At 36.4% G+C, this 13,155-nt stretch overlaps 1 protein-coding gene across 2 annotated transcripts in view; it reads right to left on the bottom strand.

Moving 5' to 3' along the window:
• Window positions 1-12,223, bottom strand: part of LOC141592400 (protein SHOOT GRAVITROPISM 6) — a 36,868-nt gene extending 24,645 nt beyond the window's left edge. Inside the window, exons 1-17 of one of the 2 annotated variants that reach the window (XM_074413037.1) lie at window positions 12,022-12,223; window positions 11,825-11,915; window positions 11,692-11,746; window positions 11,471-11,602; window positions 10,939-11,010; window positions 7,281-7,371; window positions 7,079-7,174; window positions 6,173-6,251; window positions 6,021-6,084; window positions 3,588-3,691; window positions 3,283-3,388; window positions 2,505-2,594; window positions 1,796-1,873; window positions 1,591-1,658; window positions 1,412-1,511; window positions 1,157-1,330; window positions 30-119 (exon numbers count right to left, since the gene is read on the bottom strand). In XM_074413037.1, coding sequence (XP_074269138.1) covers window positions 30-119; window positions 1,157-1,330; window positions 1,412-1,511; window positions 1,591-1,658; window positions 1,796-1,873; window positions 2,505-2,594; window positions 3,283-3,388; window positions 3,588-3,691; window positions 6,021-6,084; window positions 6,173-6,251; window positions 7,079-7,174; window positions 7,281-7,371; window positions 10,939-11,010; window positions 11,471-11,602; window positions 11,692-11,746; window positions 11,825-11,915; window positions 12,022-12,064 — 1,533 coding nt within the window. In that variant the 5' untranslated portion in view covers window positions 12,065-12,223. The remainder of the gene's footprint in view (window positions 1-29; window positions 120-1,156; window positions 1,331-1,411; window positions 1,512-1,590; window positions 1,659-1,795; window positions 1,874-2,504; window positions 2,595-3,282; window positions 3,389-3,587; window positions 3,692-6,020; window positions 6,085-6,172; window positions 6,252-7,078; window positions 7,175-7,280; window positions 7,372-10,938; window positions 11,011-11,470; window positions 11,603-11,691; window positions 11,747-11,824; window positions 11,916-12,021) is intronic. The other variant, XM_074413038.1, reaches the window with a different exon arrangement.
• Window positions 12,224-13,155: the final 932 nt, after the last annotated feature.

Raw genomic sequence — 13,155 nt, 5'->3', positions numbered from 1 at the left:
CAAACACAAGAAGAGAAAATCCACCAAACCTCCATCTCCGGGATAGTGATTGTCAACAATAAGAGACCTTTTTCGCAGGTTGATCTCAATTCCATCATACCCACCATTCCGATTCTCACCTGATAAGCATACAGAACATATCAAAAATATTTGATAGACAAAAAGAACACAAAATTAGACCAACGCTTCAAGAAGAGACACTATTACATCTCTCACACGAGTAATCAGAAGCTAATTCATAATTTGGTATCCATCTACTAGAAAGCAACCTTGGGAAAATGCCAAAATGTATGTCTCGTATTTTTAATAACTAAGCACCTCAATTATGTGATGTTTAAGTCTTGAATAGGAGAAAGAACATGTATTCAATCGTGAAAAGAGAATGTCTGTGATTCATCAACTTAACGTAAAAAAGACGACCTCTTGTTATTAGCCACTATCTCGCAGTGAAGAATGATGAAACCATGACCATCTCCGAGATTTGCATCCTTTTGCAGAAGGTTGTTTTTTAACTTCACTCCCATCTAAGGTTCTATGGTCACATGCTGTCATGGGTGCTACAAATACTCTGTGTGTTTTGTCACTAAATTGGCTTTTACATGAAACACCACAAAAAAATACACATTGAGAAACAGACAGTTCATATCCATCATCTACAAAACAATCATGGAACCACTCTGATACCAAGGGCAAGGTGTATGCCATTTATTATTGCTGAAGTCCTCAATTTAGTGACAAGTAGTTCACTTGCAAAAAATGGAAAAATCCAATGCAGTAGATACTTTATATCTATCCTCCCTTTAGTCTATTCCCTCATGGGCACACTCATTCTCCAAAATACTTACAATTCCACAAAAAGTAAAATAAATGCTCTCTTCAAGCATAAAAATAGCTGAAACTTTACCACAAGTACTAAGAGATTCCTGGCAGACCATGTGTGTTGTATATCTTCTGAGAAAAATTCATGTTTTGGTCTAAAATGAATAGTCCAACTACAGTGTTGTGTATGAAGAAGTATCGTGTCAACACGCGAGACAAGAAAAGTGAAGTGTCCAAGTGACTAGGGTGTGGGAATAAACAACCCATCCATAATAAATGAACAAAAAACAATATGAAAATAATGGAAGATGCTCCGCCTTTAGCCGAAGAATCAAACCTCTCTTCTGGAAGACAAGGGAAGATAAGAGCCGCTAAACATTGGACTTTCCTTAGAGCTCTCCAGCTGATCTTTTTCTTGGTCAGGAAGAGAACAATGCCGTACTAGATATTCGACAAACGACTCACCAGAAGGACCAACCAGATAGCAGTGTGAAGCCATTACTACAATGAGCTGCAAATAGAGCTCAGGGTTGATAAAATAGTAACATATATTCCAAACTTACGGAAAAATATAACCATGTCATAAACAAACCTCTGAAAGTGCCTTTCTAACTCCTACATTTTGTTCATTCAACAACATTTTTACAACATCAACAAGCAAAGGCATTTTGTGATGCCATGCTTCACATAACCTTCAAAAGAACACACAGTAAAAACATGTGAAGTCATAGTCAAATTGATAATCACATAAAATATAGAAAGCAAAGAGACCTGGGTAACAAATGCTTCAAAACAGAGAGGGCACCAAATGTCAAAGCTTCTTCCTTTAATCTACATTTCTGAAGACCAAAAAGCATCAGAAGCTATTAAATTGAAAATTATCATCAAGAAGGGTGAAAAAAGATGATGTCTTCAATCAACAGAGAATTTGACATTTGACCAACTAGCTCAGTCAAATAAAACGGGAAGTACTCACATTTAAAAGAAAGACAAACAGATCTTCAGGGTACACTACTCCAATTGTGAGAAAACAATGCTGAATTTCATTGTACGTCTGCCGCAGAGCAATAAAAAAGTGATTCAACATCGAGCAAAGTCATGCTAGTGATTGCAACAAAATAGAGAGGGAAGTGGAGCACGTAAATAATAAACATAATTGATCATTCCAAGCCATGGCAACAGATCACAATTGACAGGCACAAAACCAAAGCCAGAGAGATTACCTTCAGGCTCTCATGTACGTAGCACCAGAGGATGTGCTCAGTTGAGAGAAGGGTTTATGATATTTACCAGTAATAATCAAACTAACATCCACAGGATAACATTTTATTAACATTCCATTCACTAGAGGAAACACTCTTGTCAGGTAGACAACACAAAAGAAAGGCATATCACGCCCAAGTATGTTCATATTTGAACCTATTAGTACCCTCGCAACATTTTTTGCACTAAAACCTGTTTTGCTATTAAACCTGTTTTGCTATTATGTAATAATCATAGGGTCATCTATGCAGTTTGATTATTTGAAAATCCAGGTGTAGAGGATAGAGATGCTACAGAAATAAGAGGATTCTAGCATATTTATTTACTCAGTAGATTATTTTTTCTGCCTTGGAGTCAGTAAGCGGAAATGAATGAATCAATTAGACGGTACAGAAATAACAAGAAAAGGAGAATGCCAGAACCTTTAACCCAACCGAAAACTTTGACTGCTCTTTGGTGTCGTTATTTATAAACACCACTGGAAGAAGCGTTGACAGGATAACAGTGAGGTCCTGCAGACATAAGGTTATTAGTTGTAGTACAAACGAAAAGGCATCAAAAAAATAATCTAGTTCTTCCATATAATATTGACCAACAACCAGCTCATAATATTTCCTAGAATAACTCCTTCGAACACAAATGCTTGCAGGAGAGATATCATTTGTCTTAGTATCATTTTGACATAAAGAGGTTGTTTCAGAATGACCCAAGATGAAAATAAAATTGCCTCGAGAAATGCATTAAAGGAATGCTACTTCACAATAGAAAGAAGCGTAACCACTTTAGTAAGCCATTTCGCTTTATTCCATCATAACACAAAACTAAAGAGTAATGAGTCTTTGGCACCATGCCAAATGGAAACCTTAACCAAAATTGTTCTCTCTTTCTGTTTTAGGGCCCTTCACTAATTTCCATCACTCCTTCACAATTTATTGATGAAATAGTAGTTCGACAAATTCCATATTATTAGGGCTAGGAGGTATGACCAAGGTGGTATCGAACTGGGATAATGATATTTTGAATCATTAAGAAAATTATGAGTCATCTAACAGAAAGAACATCTGACACTACCCCAGCTGGACATAATATACACTCCTGATATTGAATCAAATCAATCAACTGATAAACTATAAAATACCACCATTATATTCTATTTGAAATAAAAACAGTTTCTTAATATGGAGGATGAAGATATTTCACCTCAAAATCAAGTAACGGCGGACCAGTTTCTGATAATAATGAGGCAGTGAGAAGATGATGAAGGCTACATGTGGCAACATAAGCTATTTCTTGATCTTTCTTGTACCTAATAGATATGCAAAAACGAGAAGACGAATGAGAGACACTAAAAGTTCATCATTCACCTTGCAAATTACTATGATCCCCTGTAACATGAAAGTGTAATGAAAAGCACCCAAGTTATAAAAAGACGACATAACGGAGCAATTAAAATGAGTGGATGCTTATCACACATCATTGATAAAATAAAGACAGGAAATGCTTACAGGTCAAGCATAATTGGAATAAGCCGAGGTAAGGCTGTCTTAAGCTCTTGCCTATTAATTAGACCAACCATTTGGCCTAATGCTTCAACAGTAGACATTCTTACCTAAAAAATGGTAATAACAATGAGATTACAAAGAATAAAACTGAACAAAGAAATAAAATTTGCTGCTTATTAAATTTCGTCATTGGGCCTCAGCAACAGCCGCACACACACTGAAGAGAGAGAGTCCACTTCATAAGACGAAGGAGGTTTCATCCCAAAACCAATTGGCAATTGGGGGAGAACCTCTAAGCCTTACAAAGTAAGCAAGTCTCTACTCCATCATCAATGTAGGAACAGAGATTCGGAATCCTATAAGAGCAGGCCCTCCTCCGGTGGCACTAAGTCTCAATTAGATTTATGGGAAGCCAGGCAAACCCGGGATACCATGTTAAACCATGAAGCTCTTAACACTACCCGGAATACCATGTTAAGCCATAAGGAGGAGAGACAACCCACTTCATAAGCCAAGGAGGTTCCACTCTATAAGCAATTGGCAAAAGAGGGAGTAGCCCCTTAACCTTACAAAATAGTAAACTCTCTCCTCTTCTATCAATGTGGGACAGTCACATGTGAGCACGGAGTAGATCACGTAATGGAGCTCTTAACACTCCCCCTCAAATGTAAGGTCACTTAGCAACCCAGCGCGAAACCATGGGAGCGCACTGGAGTGGTAATTAACAAGCCATCAACGAGGACCTCCTCCAGTGGCATAATTTGGGTCCAAATAAAATTCATCGAACCCTTGGGCTCTGATACCATGTTAAATTTTGTCATTGGGCTTGGGTCTCGCCCACACGGAGTAGAGAGAGAGTGTCCACTTTCATAAACCCAAGAAGGTTTCCTCCCAAAACCAATTGGTTATAGAAGGAGAACTCCAACACTCCTTAATACTACAAAAAAAAAAGTACTCACACATCCATAACACAAACACTATATAATAGGCAGAATGCAGATACAGTGCTAATTTGAACACAACAACGAAATCCCATGCCACAATTTGCAATCGTGGATACAATACTTGACACAATTTGCATCATGGGTAATACAAATTAGTTTGTGTTTTCGACATATAGTAAAATGGCAAACAAAACTAGTTGCGCTTATTTTTATCGTGAAATGGCAGTCAATGCAGTTCTCGATGCAAATCTGGGTCATTAAGAAACAGTCTCTTTGTGTTGCTAACACAGGGTAAGGCTGCATACGTTCGCCCGCTTGAAGAATGGAATAATTAGGACAAAGGTTAAAGGTATGCATTATATGACAGGCAGCTTCAGAAGATAAAAAGTGGGGCCTTCGCTACAATATTTTTGCCATGTGGGACAGAAAATAACTAACATACAACTTAGGAGGACAGCAGGATGGCGAAAAGGCCTAAAAGGTGGAGGAGAAAGTGATTGGGCATGACATGGACTCCTTGGGATTGATGAAAGTATAGATTAAGTGGACCAGGTACACCTATATAAAGAGTTTGTTGACATTACTGCCTCAATTTCATTGCACTTTGTAGTAAGCGGGAAAAAAAAAAGGAAAAAAAAAAAGTCAAATGGGATCATTGAACGAGAGTATGTTTTAAGAAAGTAATAGGGACATCTCCCAGTAGCCTAAGCTCATAAGGAAACTATCTAGCTCTTCCTCAAGTATAAGCTAAAAGATAGGACACTCATAAAGTGTGGAATGAGGCAACGACTCCATGATACGGCTGTAAAGGATGACACCACATCATATTCCTCCCTTGCCAATCGTTACTTCTACAAACCGTCCTCAGTGCTCAATAATACTAGAGAACAGACACAGAATTGACTGCTCAGTCCAAATAATGGCTTCCATAAGAATTCAGAAACCTAAAACCGCATAAATAAATTTGAACGATTCTCGCTTTTGCGCCAAACCTCGAGTAGGAATCGTGGCATTCCTCCGAAGAAAAATCAAGAAAAAAACATATTTCAGCGGTGTTTTCATTTCACAGTAGCTGTAGAGGCATTCTGCTTTTGATCAAAGTATAACTAGAAACAGACAGGAAAGGCTGTGATTCTGCTAAGTTGTTTCCACCCGATCCCTCTACCTAGCTTTCATACAGCCTCTATGGAAGCAATGGGTACTGATGATATTGACTAAAGCAAAAAAATATATTAGTGACTACTATGCCATACAAGAAACGAAAAAAAAAAAAAAAATAAAAAAAAAAAAAACTATAGAGGGTTGAAACATGGTATGTCTTCAAACAAGGTATGTACTTACATAGCTTCATGCTATCTCACATTATTTTAAAGTAAAAATGCAAATGAAACTCAGAGATTTGGTTTAAGAACTATAAATAGTATCACAAAGAAGACATTAATCAAATAGACGTCAAAATGAGACGAAGAAATCTAAGGCTTAGAAAGGAAACCTTCACATCTCTAGAAATCGCCCAGACTTTTAGGAAAAGTTCAAAAGCAGAATTCAAAAACGACCTGCACTAATGAAAAACAACTCATTAATCCGATGATCTTCCAATAACCATAGATGAACATCACTGGTAAAAGAACAAGTAGATCTTACATGACATCTGCATCAAGCACTTCACGAGAAGGAAACTCTGTAATGTATTGTGAGACAGCCTGACACCAGCATCTGAAGGCTGAGAAAAAAAAAAAAAAAAAAAAAAAAAAAAAGATAGATGAGAGAAGAGGGGAGGGGGTATTCCCTTTCTTTGATTTCCAGAACTATTCCTAAAATTGTCATCCCCATTTGTCATTCGGATGAATGAATTGAAAAACTACTGGAGGACCGACTACTCTTGGTGAAAGGGATAATGCCATGCATCAGTCCAAACCAGTATCATTGAGACTTAAGAACAAAATTCAGAGGTACATCCATATAGAGAAAAAAAGAGAACCAAAGTTACCACAAGACTCTAAAACTGTGTTCATAGAATGTACAAAAATATTTTCAAAAGAGTAGAACAGATGACCAAAATACTTTCTTCATTCGAATCAGAACCATAATTCGTAACTGAATTCCTCTTAAGATTCTTTTCCAATCTTTCCGCAAAGTTGTCTCATGGCTGGTATTTCGTGCAGATAATTCCTTGAAAGGAATGTGATTTTCAAAAGGTCTTTTGTTTAGTTGTTCATCTAAGAGAAGTAACCTATTGGTCATCATGTGAAATTCTTCTCACTCAAACACAGAATCAGGGTGCCATTAATGTATAGAACAGCTGAAGGATCTCCTGAGCCTACTATGTTGTCAAAATAATGTTGGCTAACTTATAACGATTTCTTATAATAAAAGAGGGAATATATTCATTTGCCATGGTGACATTAATGGTGTCCACCTATCCATAATGACTTGTATTTTCAACTAATTCATTACAATCATTAATTTAGGACAAATAGAAAGAGAAATTAAACAATTTACCAAACACTCCATGCACACCACATGGTGAAGATAGAGATTGGACATTACCATTGGCAAATATTGGCCGGTGAATATCTCTAACACTTCCAAGAATAGGCAGGACCCTTGAAAGTACGTCTTTCAAGCGTGGCGTGAACTGCAAAGCTTGAATTAAAAGAAAACATGTTCTTAAGCTTCAAACAACATTAGAGGTACCTCAAACCAAAAATAGACGCTGCTGAGCTGTACATAACATCAAATAATAACCAACCATCGGCAGAAGCGAAATCAGCAAGTATCTGAACCACAGCTGGTAAAGCTGTACTCGCCCCTGTTACGTGAATAGATATTTCCTCCAACATCTGCCAATAAAAAAGAACAAGCAACATTACACCAATTCCTCACTGAGGAGCAAAGATAGACGAAGGAGCGCTGATAATCAGTCTGTCAGCCAGTGAAATGTTAATCATCTCTAGCTCTGTTGTTATGTGAAACAAATAATCCAACCAAACAATTCAAAAGAATAACAGGAGACATAAGTGATAAGAACAATATAATCATTTCTTCGATCACCAAACTTTCTCGTCAAGAACCAGGTCATCACTGAGCCCTTAACGAGCTGTTTCATTCCATATCAAGGCACCACTCCCTCTAATTTACCATGGATACTAAATTTTGCAACACATCATGGATACCAAGACCATTTTTCATGTCAGCTACAGAGCCACCTAAGCCTCGTAATTTATTGCTTGATCACAGAAATCGAAAGATCTATGATGGTTTTTCCTGTGAATCTGATATGGCTTCTATTGAGAAGGAACCTAATTTTGGGAAATAAGACAGCTAGTAGAACCACAGAAATTGATTTTCAGTTTTAATAACTACTAGCTAGGCATCCCAGGAAGCTCTCTTGAGTCCGGGTCTTTGGAAAGAAATATATTGTCGACCTCCTTCCCTTTTCATTTCTACCTCTAGTACAGTAACTTAAAAAAAGAAAGAAAGAAAAAAAAGTGATATCAGTATGAAAGTCCCAGAATACAATTAAGAAGCACGTCGAAGCTGAGTTGCAGCCCCAGAGAATTCATTCTGAGTGTATCACACAGGAACTCACCGCCTTTTCAACTGAACGGGCAGAATTTAAAAATTCTAGATGTTTCGGAGTTTGGAGACAATGCAATAAAAATATGCTGTATTAAGAGTCTATTATTATATTTTATTGTCCTGACAGCGGTTTTCATTAAATTGCAACGTCTTGTTCCTCTTCGTTCAAACCTCTCCTACTGTCAGCTTACTCAAATTGTGATCGTAATTGATCTTCGGTGTCTTATATATATATCTTAGCCCACAATTTAACAATTACCAATGATGATAGCGTTCCAAGTATTATCACCTTCATACAAGTAAGAAAGTACATAGTTTTAATATTTTTACTATGCATGTGGCATTTTGGTCAGTATTACAGCCTCTTGGGAATTTGAATGCAATTGTTCTATGGAATTCTCACTTATGTGCCTTCTTTAGCTAGTATGTTTTAAACGACGATTAAGTATTTCTGCAATGACTGTAATGTTTCACAACTAAGCTTCAAACGTGTAGTAAACTAGCCATGTTAGTTAAACCATTATATTTGATTACACCAAACAAAACCGTTTAAGAAAGAAGAAATAAAAATTTACAAAAATTAGTTGGTTTAATGCTTATGTTTGGCAACATTTTGAATTAGATAGATGTTTTGTTCTTAGATATGTTATGTGTGGTGGATAATATGAGTTCTAATTCAAATTCTACTTGCAGTTAATTACATAAGAAGTCAATCTAGTTTACCGGTGTACTTCATGTCTCTTTTCACGATCCCGGTTAGTGTTCTTCAAAGCTTGAAAAGTTACAATGACTTCCTTTGGGGTGGCACAAAATTGAACAAGGGTTTCTGTTGGGTTAATTGGCATGAAGTATGCTCTATTAAAGGTTAATGGCGGTCTTGGTATAAGACATCTCCGTATTGTGAATGCCGCACTTAAAGCAAAGTGGATGTGGAGGCTTGCCAATGAAAATGAGGCGCTTAGGAAGAGTGCCATAAGCATCAAATGGTGTTGCCTTATGTAGGGTAAGGAGGCTAGTAAGTTACATGGTGTTGGCCTTTGGAAATTAATTATTTCGGGTTTGAAATTGTTTCAGTGACTTTTCAAGCGGAAAATGTAGCAGGAGTTTTATTTTGGCACAATATTTGGTGTGGATTCCTCGTTCTAAAAGCCCAACTTCCGAACCTCTTTAGAATCTCTTCTCAAAGGGAAGCCACTATTGAGGGAAAACAATCGTCATCATTGGAAGGTTTTGTTCTTTAGATTTCTGCATGATTTGGGAGAACCCTTCTTGTTGCGGCTTTTAGAGTTGCTCTCTTAACCTCATGTTAAAATTGTGCAACAAAGGTCTGATAAGATAATTGAAAAATCTATTGATCATCTTTTTCTCTCTTGCTAGTGGGTTACGTCTTTGTGAACTTTACAACTGTCTCTCCATGAAGTGAGTTAGGTCCGTCCCCAAAAGGCGAAAGACCATCTACTTGAAATGTGTTGTCGATGTTCGAAAGATGGTTCCTTTCGCTATTTTTTGTTGTACTTGTTTCAAAAGAACAGTCGCATTTTTGATGATGTTGCCGCTTAATATCAAGATTTCAAGTCTCATTTTTTGAACCTAATGTTTAATCCCTATAATAGCCTGTTTGGCAATGAGGATTCCATTCTCAAATCCATATTTTGGCCAAATTCACTGTTTGGAACATGAAGAGGATTTGGATTTGGATTTATATCAAATCCTGTTAAATTTTAAGCATGAACAAAAATGTTCATTTCAAATCCCATCCCACCCCCCACGTATTTGCAAATGCCAAGACTTCATATCTCTTCCCTACTCAATCAATACCTGATCAATTGTTATTCAATTTTATGCTGTACGAAATTTTTAGTTGTACTGTACACGAATTATCAAGAATCTTCAATTTGACTGTCGAGAATCTTCAATTTGATTATCGTTGAGAGTTTTCGATTTCGGGCTTTATTGTTCTTCAAATTTTGGGTTATGATATTTAAAGCACAAATTTATTTCAGGTACTTATGAATTATGATTGTTAGTTATACTCTTCAATTGTTTTATTCATATTTTGTGATTTAGGAGGCAAAATTTAGGGTTTTTCTGTATTAATTTTGGGAAATTAGGGTTCTTATTCTGGAAAATAGGGTTTTTCTATAATAACTTTCCTGTGACGGCCAAAATTAAGGCAAATCATGAACTTGCTAGCCTTTTGTATGTATAAACAAATTGGGATTTGAAAATTTCAAAATTTTCCAAACAACAAATTTCGATTTCATAAATACAAAATCTGAAATTCACATTCTATCCAAACAATTGATTTGGATTTTGATTTCATGATTTGAGAATTTTTTATTTCAAATGAACCATTTGAAAAGAAATATAAGTTCCCAAACACTACCTAAGGGTTTCTTTCAAACCGAAACTTGAATTTTCTATTTTTTGCAGATAAGATTACTTATGATAGTTTGAGAGCATAATTATCCACCTCTCGTTATGTATACGAGCGCATTTAAGGTGTCTTTTTTGTCTATGGTCGCCACCCATCATATCTTTTTGTAAATGTGGGCCACTTCTACGATATCTTTTGTAAAAGGGTGTCACCGTTTTCATGTCCCTCAAATAATATTACTCCCTCCGTCCCGGTCAATTGTTGTCCTTTGGTTTTGGCACAAAGACCAAGAAAAGAGGAGGGAGTCAATTACTAAATGACAAGTGGAACAAATTGATTGAGACACTCCAAAATGGAAAAGGATAAAAAATGACCGGGACAGAGGGAGTATATCTTACGTATAAAAAAAAGACAAATTTAACAATTGTAGTAGCCAAACTAACCAACTTACCAGGTTGGGAAAATGTGAGCCTATTGCAACTAGCAAGTTTGATGCAGCTCTCTGCCACTCAGCATTGAGTTCCTAATCCAACGAAAAACCATATCTCAAAAACGCATGATATGACTAGTTTAAGTCAAATACAATCTTTCACATGAAATGCTCTATGTTCGATCAATAATAAAAATAAAACCACTCAGTATGATCTTCAAACCCCAATTTATCAAACGTGTACCAGATGGTTGTCTCAAGAGCATCTTAATTGGATAAATATTCATCATTTCATCCGCCTACAACCTAAATTACGTTCTTCAAATGTAAAATGTGCACTGCACAGTTACGCCCAAGCTGTGTTTTTTTTTAACAAAGTATAGAGCTCCAACAGATTAAGAATGTGCGCGAGCAGGCAGGACACCAAATTATTTCACTATTGACAACGCTACTAAACTATTACTGTACGACTCAATAAGTAGAAGCATTCTGATGAACGTCTAATAAGCGGAACTACACAAAATGAAGAGGTATTATAAGTAGCAATAAAAACCTTAGATGATATGAGCTCGGCCGTAGCAATTTTAGCAAGTTTCAACATGTAGGCAGGATCAACCTCCTGTCCCTTCAATGCTCTAACAGCAAATGCCATCACTTGAAACAAACCAGCTATATTTGCAAACCTCTGATACATTTCATCACACAAAATCAAACTTAAAATCTACACAAAAATAACAACTTAAATTCCGGTATATCCAAATCAAAATACAATACCCGGCGACCACCACGGGAAACAGCAGCGCAACAATCAAGCACCAGGAGCGGATTGCTGCACATTTTCACATGAAAAATTAAACAAATTCAATGCAGGAAAATGAGAGAAGAGGTTGAGAAGAGCGAATAATACAGCGCGGCAATGTCGACAAGCGAAGCCATGGAGGCTTCTCGAACTATCGGCGATTCATCACCAAGTGAAGATACTAGAATTTGCACCGCCTCTAAAATGATCACAATCACAATAAATAAATAAATAAATAAATAAATAACGTAAAGATGAATGAAATAAAGATGAAAAATGAAGAAATAGTTGAGGAATTGAGATACCGGGGGCGGGAATGGAGCAGGAGGAGATTGAAGATGGAGTCATCTAACATTCAGAGGAGAGAGGGAGAGAAGGTGGTGGAATGGAAGAAAGGGAAGAATCAAGTGCCAGTTTTGTATGCGAAAAATAATTAAAATGAGAAGAAGAAAAGTGAAGCAAGGCTGTTGTGTCTTTTGTTGGTGTGTTGGCGTATGCAAGTGTTTTAACGGATTTTGGTTTGGGTGCAACGTTATTTGGGGGCATATGCTTTTTATTTTTCTATTTTATTCTTTTCTATTCTAACTTTGTTCTTTGTTGTCTTTGATAATCAATCATCCATCAAAATTATGTCGATTGATGAGGGAAATTATAAGTTCGGATCAAACTAAGAAATTTAAGTTTTACGATTTTAAAGATTCAAGGTTGATGAGCCTCTTCTAACATGGAAATATTTCACTTAAAATAATATAATAGATAATATACGTTCTTTCTACTCTTTACATAAAAAAGACTTGGTTTGCGAGCTTATCACTCTCTAATTTTGCAAGTCTCATTTCTTCTTATCGTTTCGAAGCCATGAAATGAGATGAAAACTGTAAACATCGGAGAAATGTCTGATAGACATATTCGTTGACCCAATCACTTTTGTCAATGCTGAGGGGAGATCCATGTTTATCCTTCCTCATTTCCCGAGCTTTTTTCTTAACAAATACTAGTTTCTACTATTTGATTATTTGATGATGAACGAATACTTGAGGTTGATAATGATGAAACAAAGTCAAATGATGAAAATATTTCATTCGTAAATGTGGATAGTCTTAGAAAGAAATGTTCTTTTTGATGCTATAAATTTTAAAAAATTGATGAGAGTTGGGTTGAAAATAACTGTAAATAATAGGTATACGTAAGATTGCTGAAGTGAAGTTGTTGCCTCAAACATCGGATTTAGACTTTATCTCTTACGGGGAAATTGTGGTATGGGTAATGTAGGTTCTCAAAGAAACGACTTTACCCTCTCACAGTCTCACACAAGTTACTGGAAGTATCGCCCTAAGGAGTCGTTTGGTTGTATGTAGGAACTTGCATTGCCTAGGAAGTGATAAATCACATGATAGAAAATTCCTTTTTACAATTTATGTGAATTAGAAAATGTTGTT

Source organism: Silene latifolia, chromosome 7 (assembly GCF_048544455.1).
Source record: "Silene latifolia isolate original U9 population chromosome 7, ASM4854445v1, whole genome shotgun sequence".
NCBI classification, from domain to species: domain Eukaryota; kingdom Viridiplantae; phylum Streptophyta; class Magnoliopsida; order Caryophyllales; family Caryophyllaceae; genus Silene; species Silene latifolia.
This window is presented reverse-complemented; position numbering and strand designations above follow the sequence as displayed.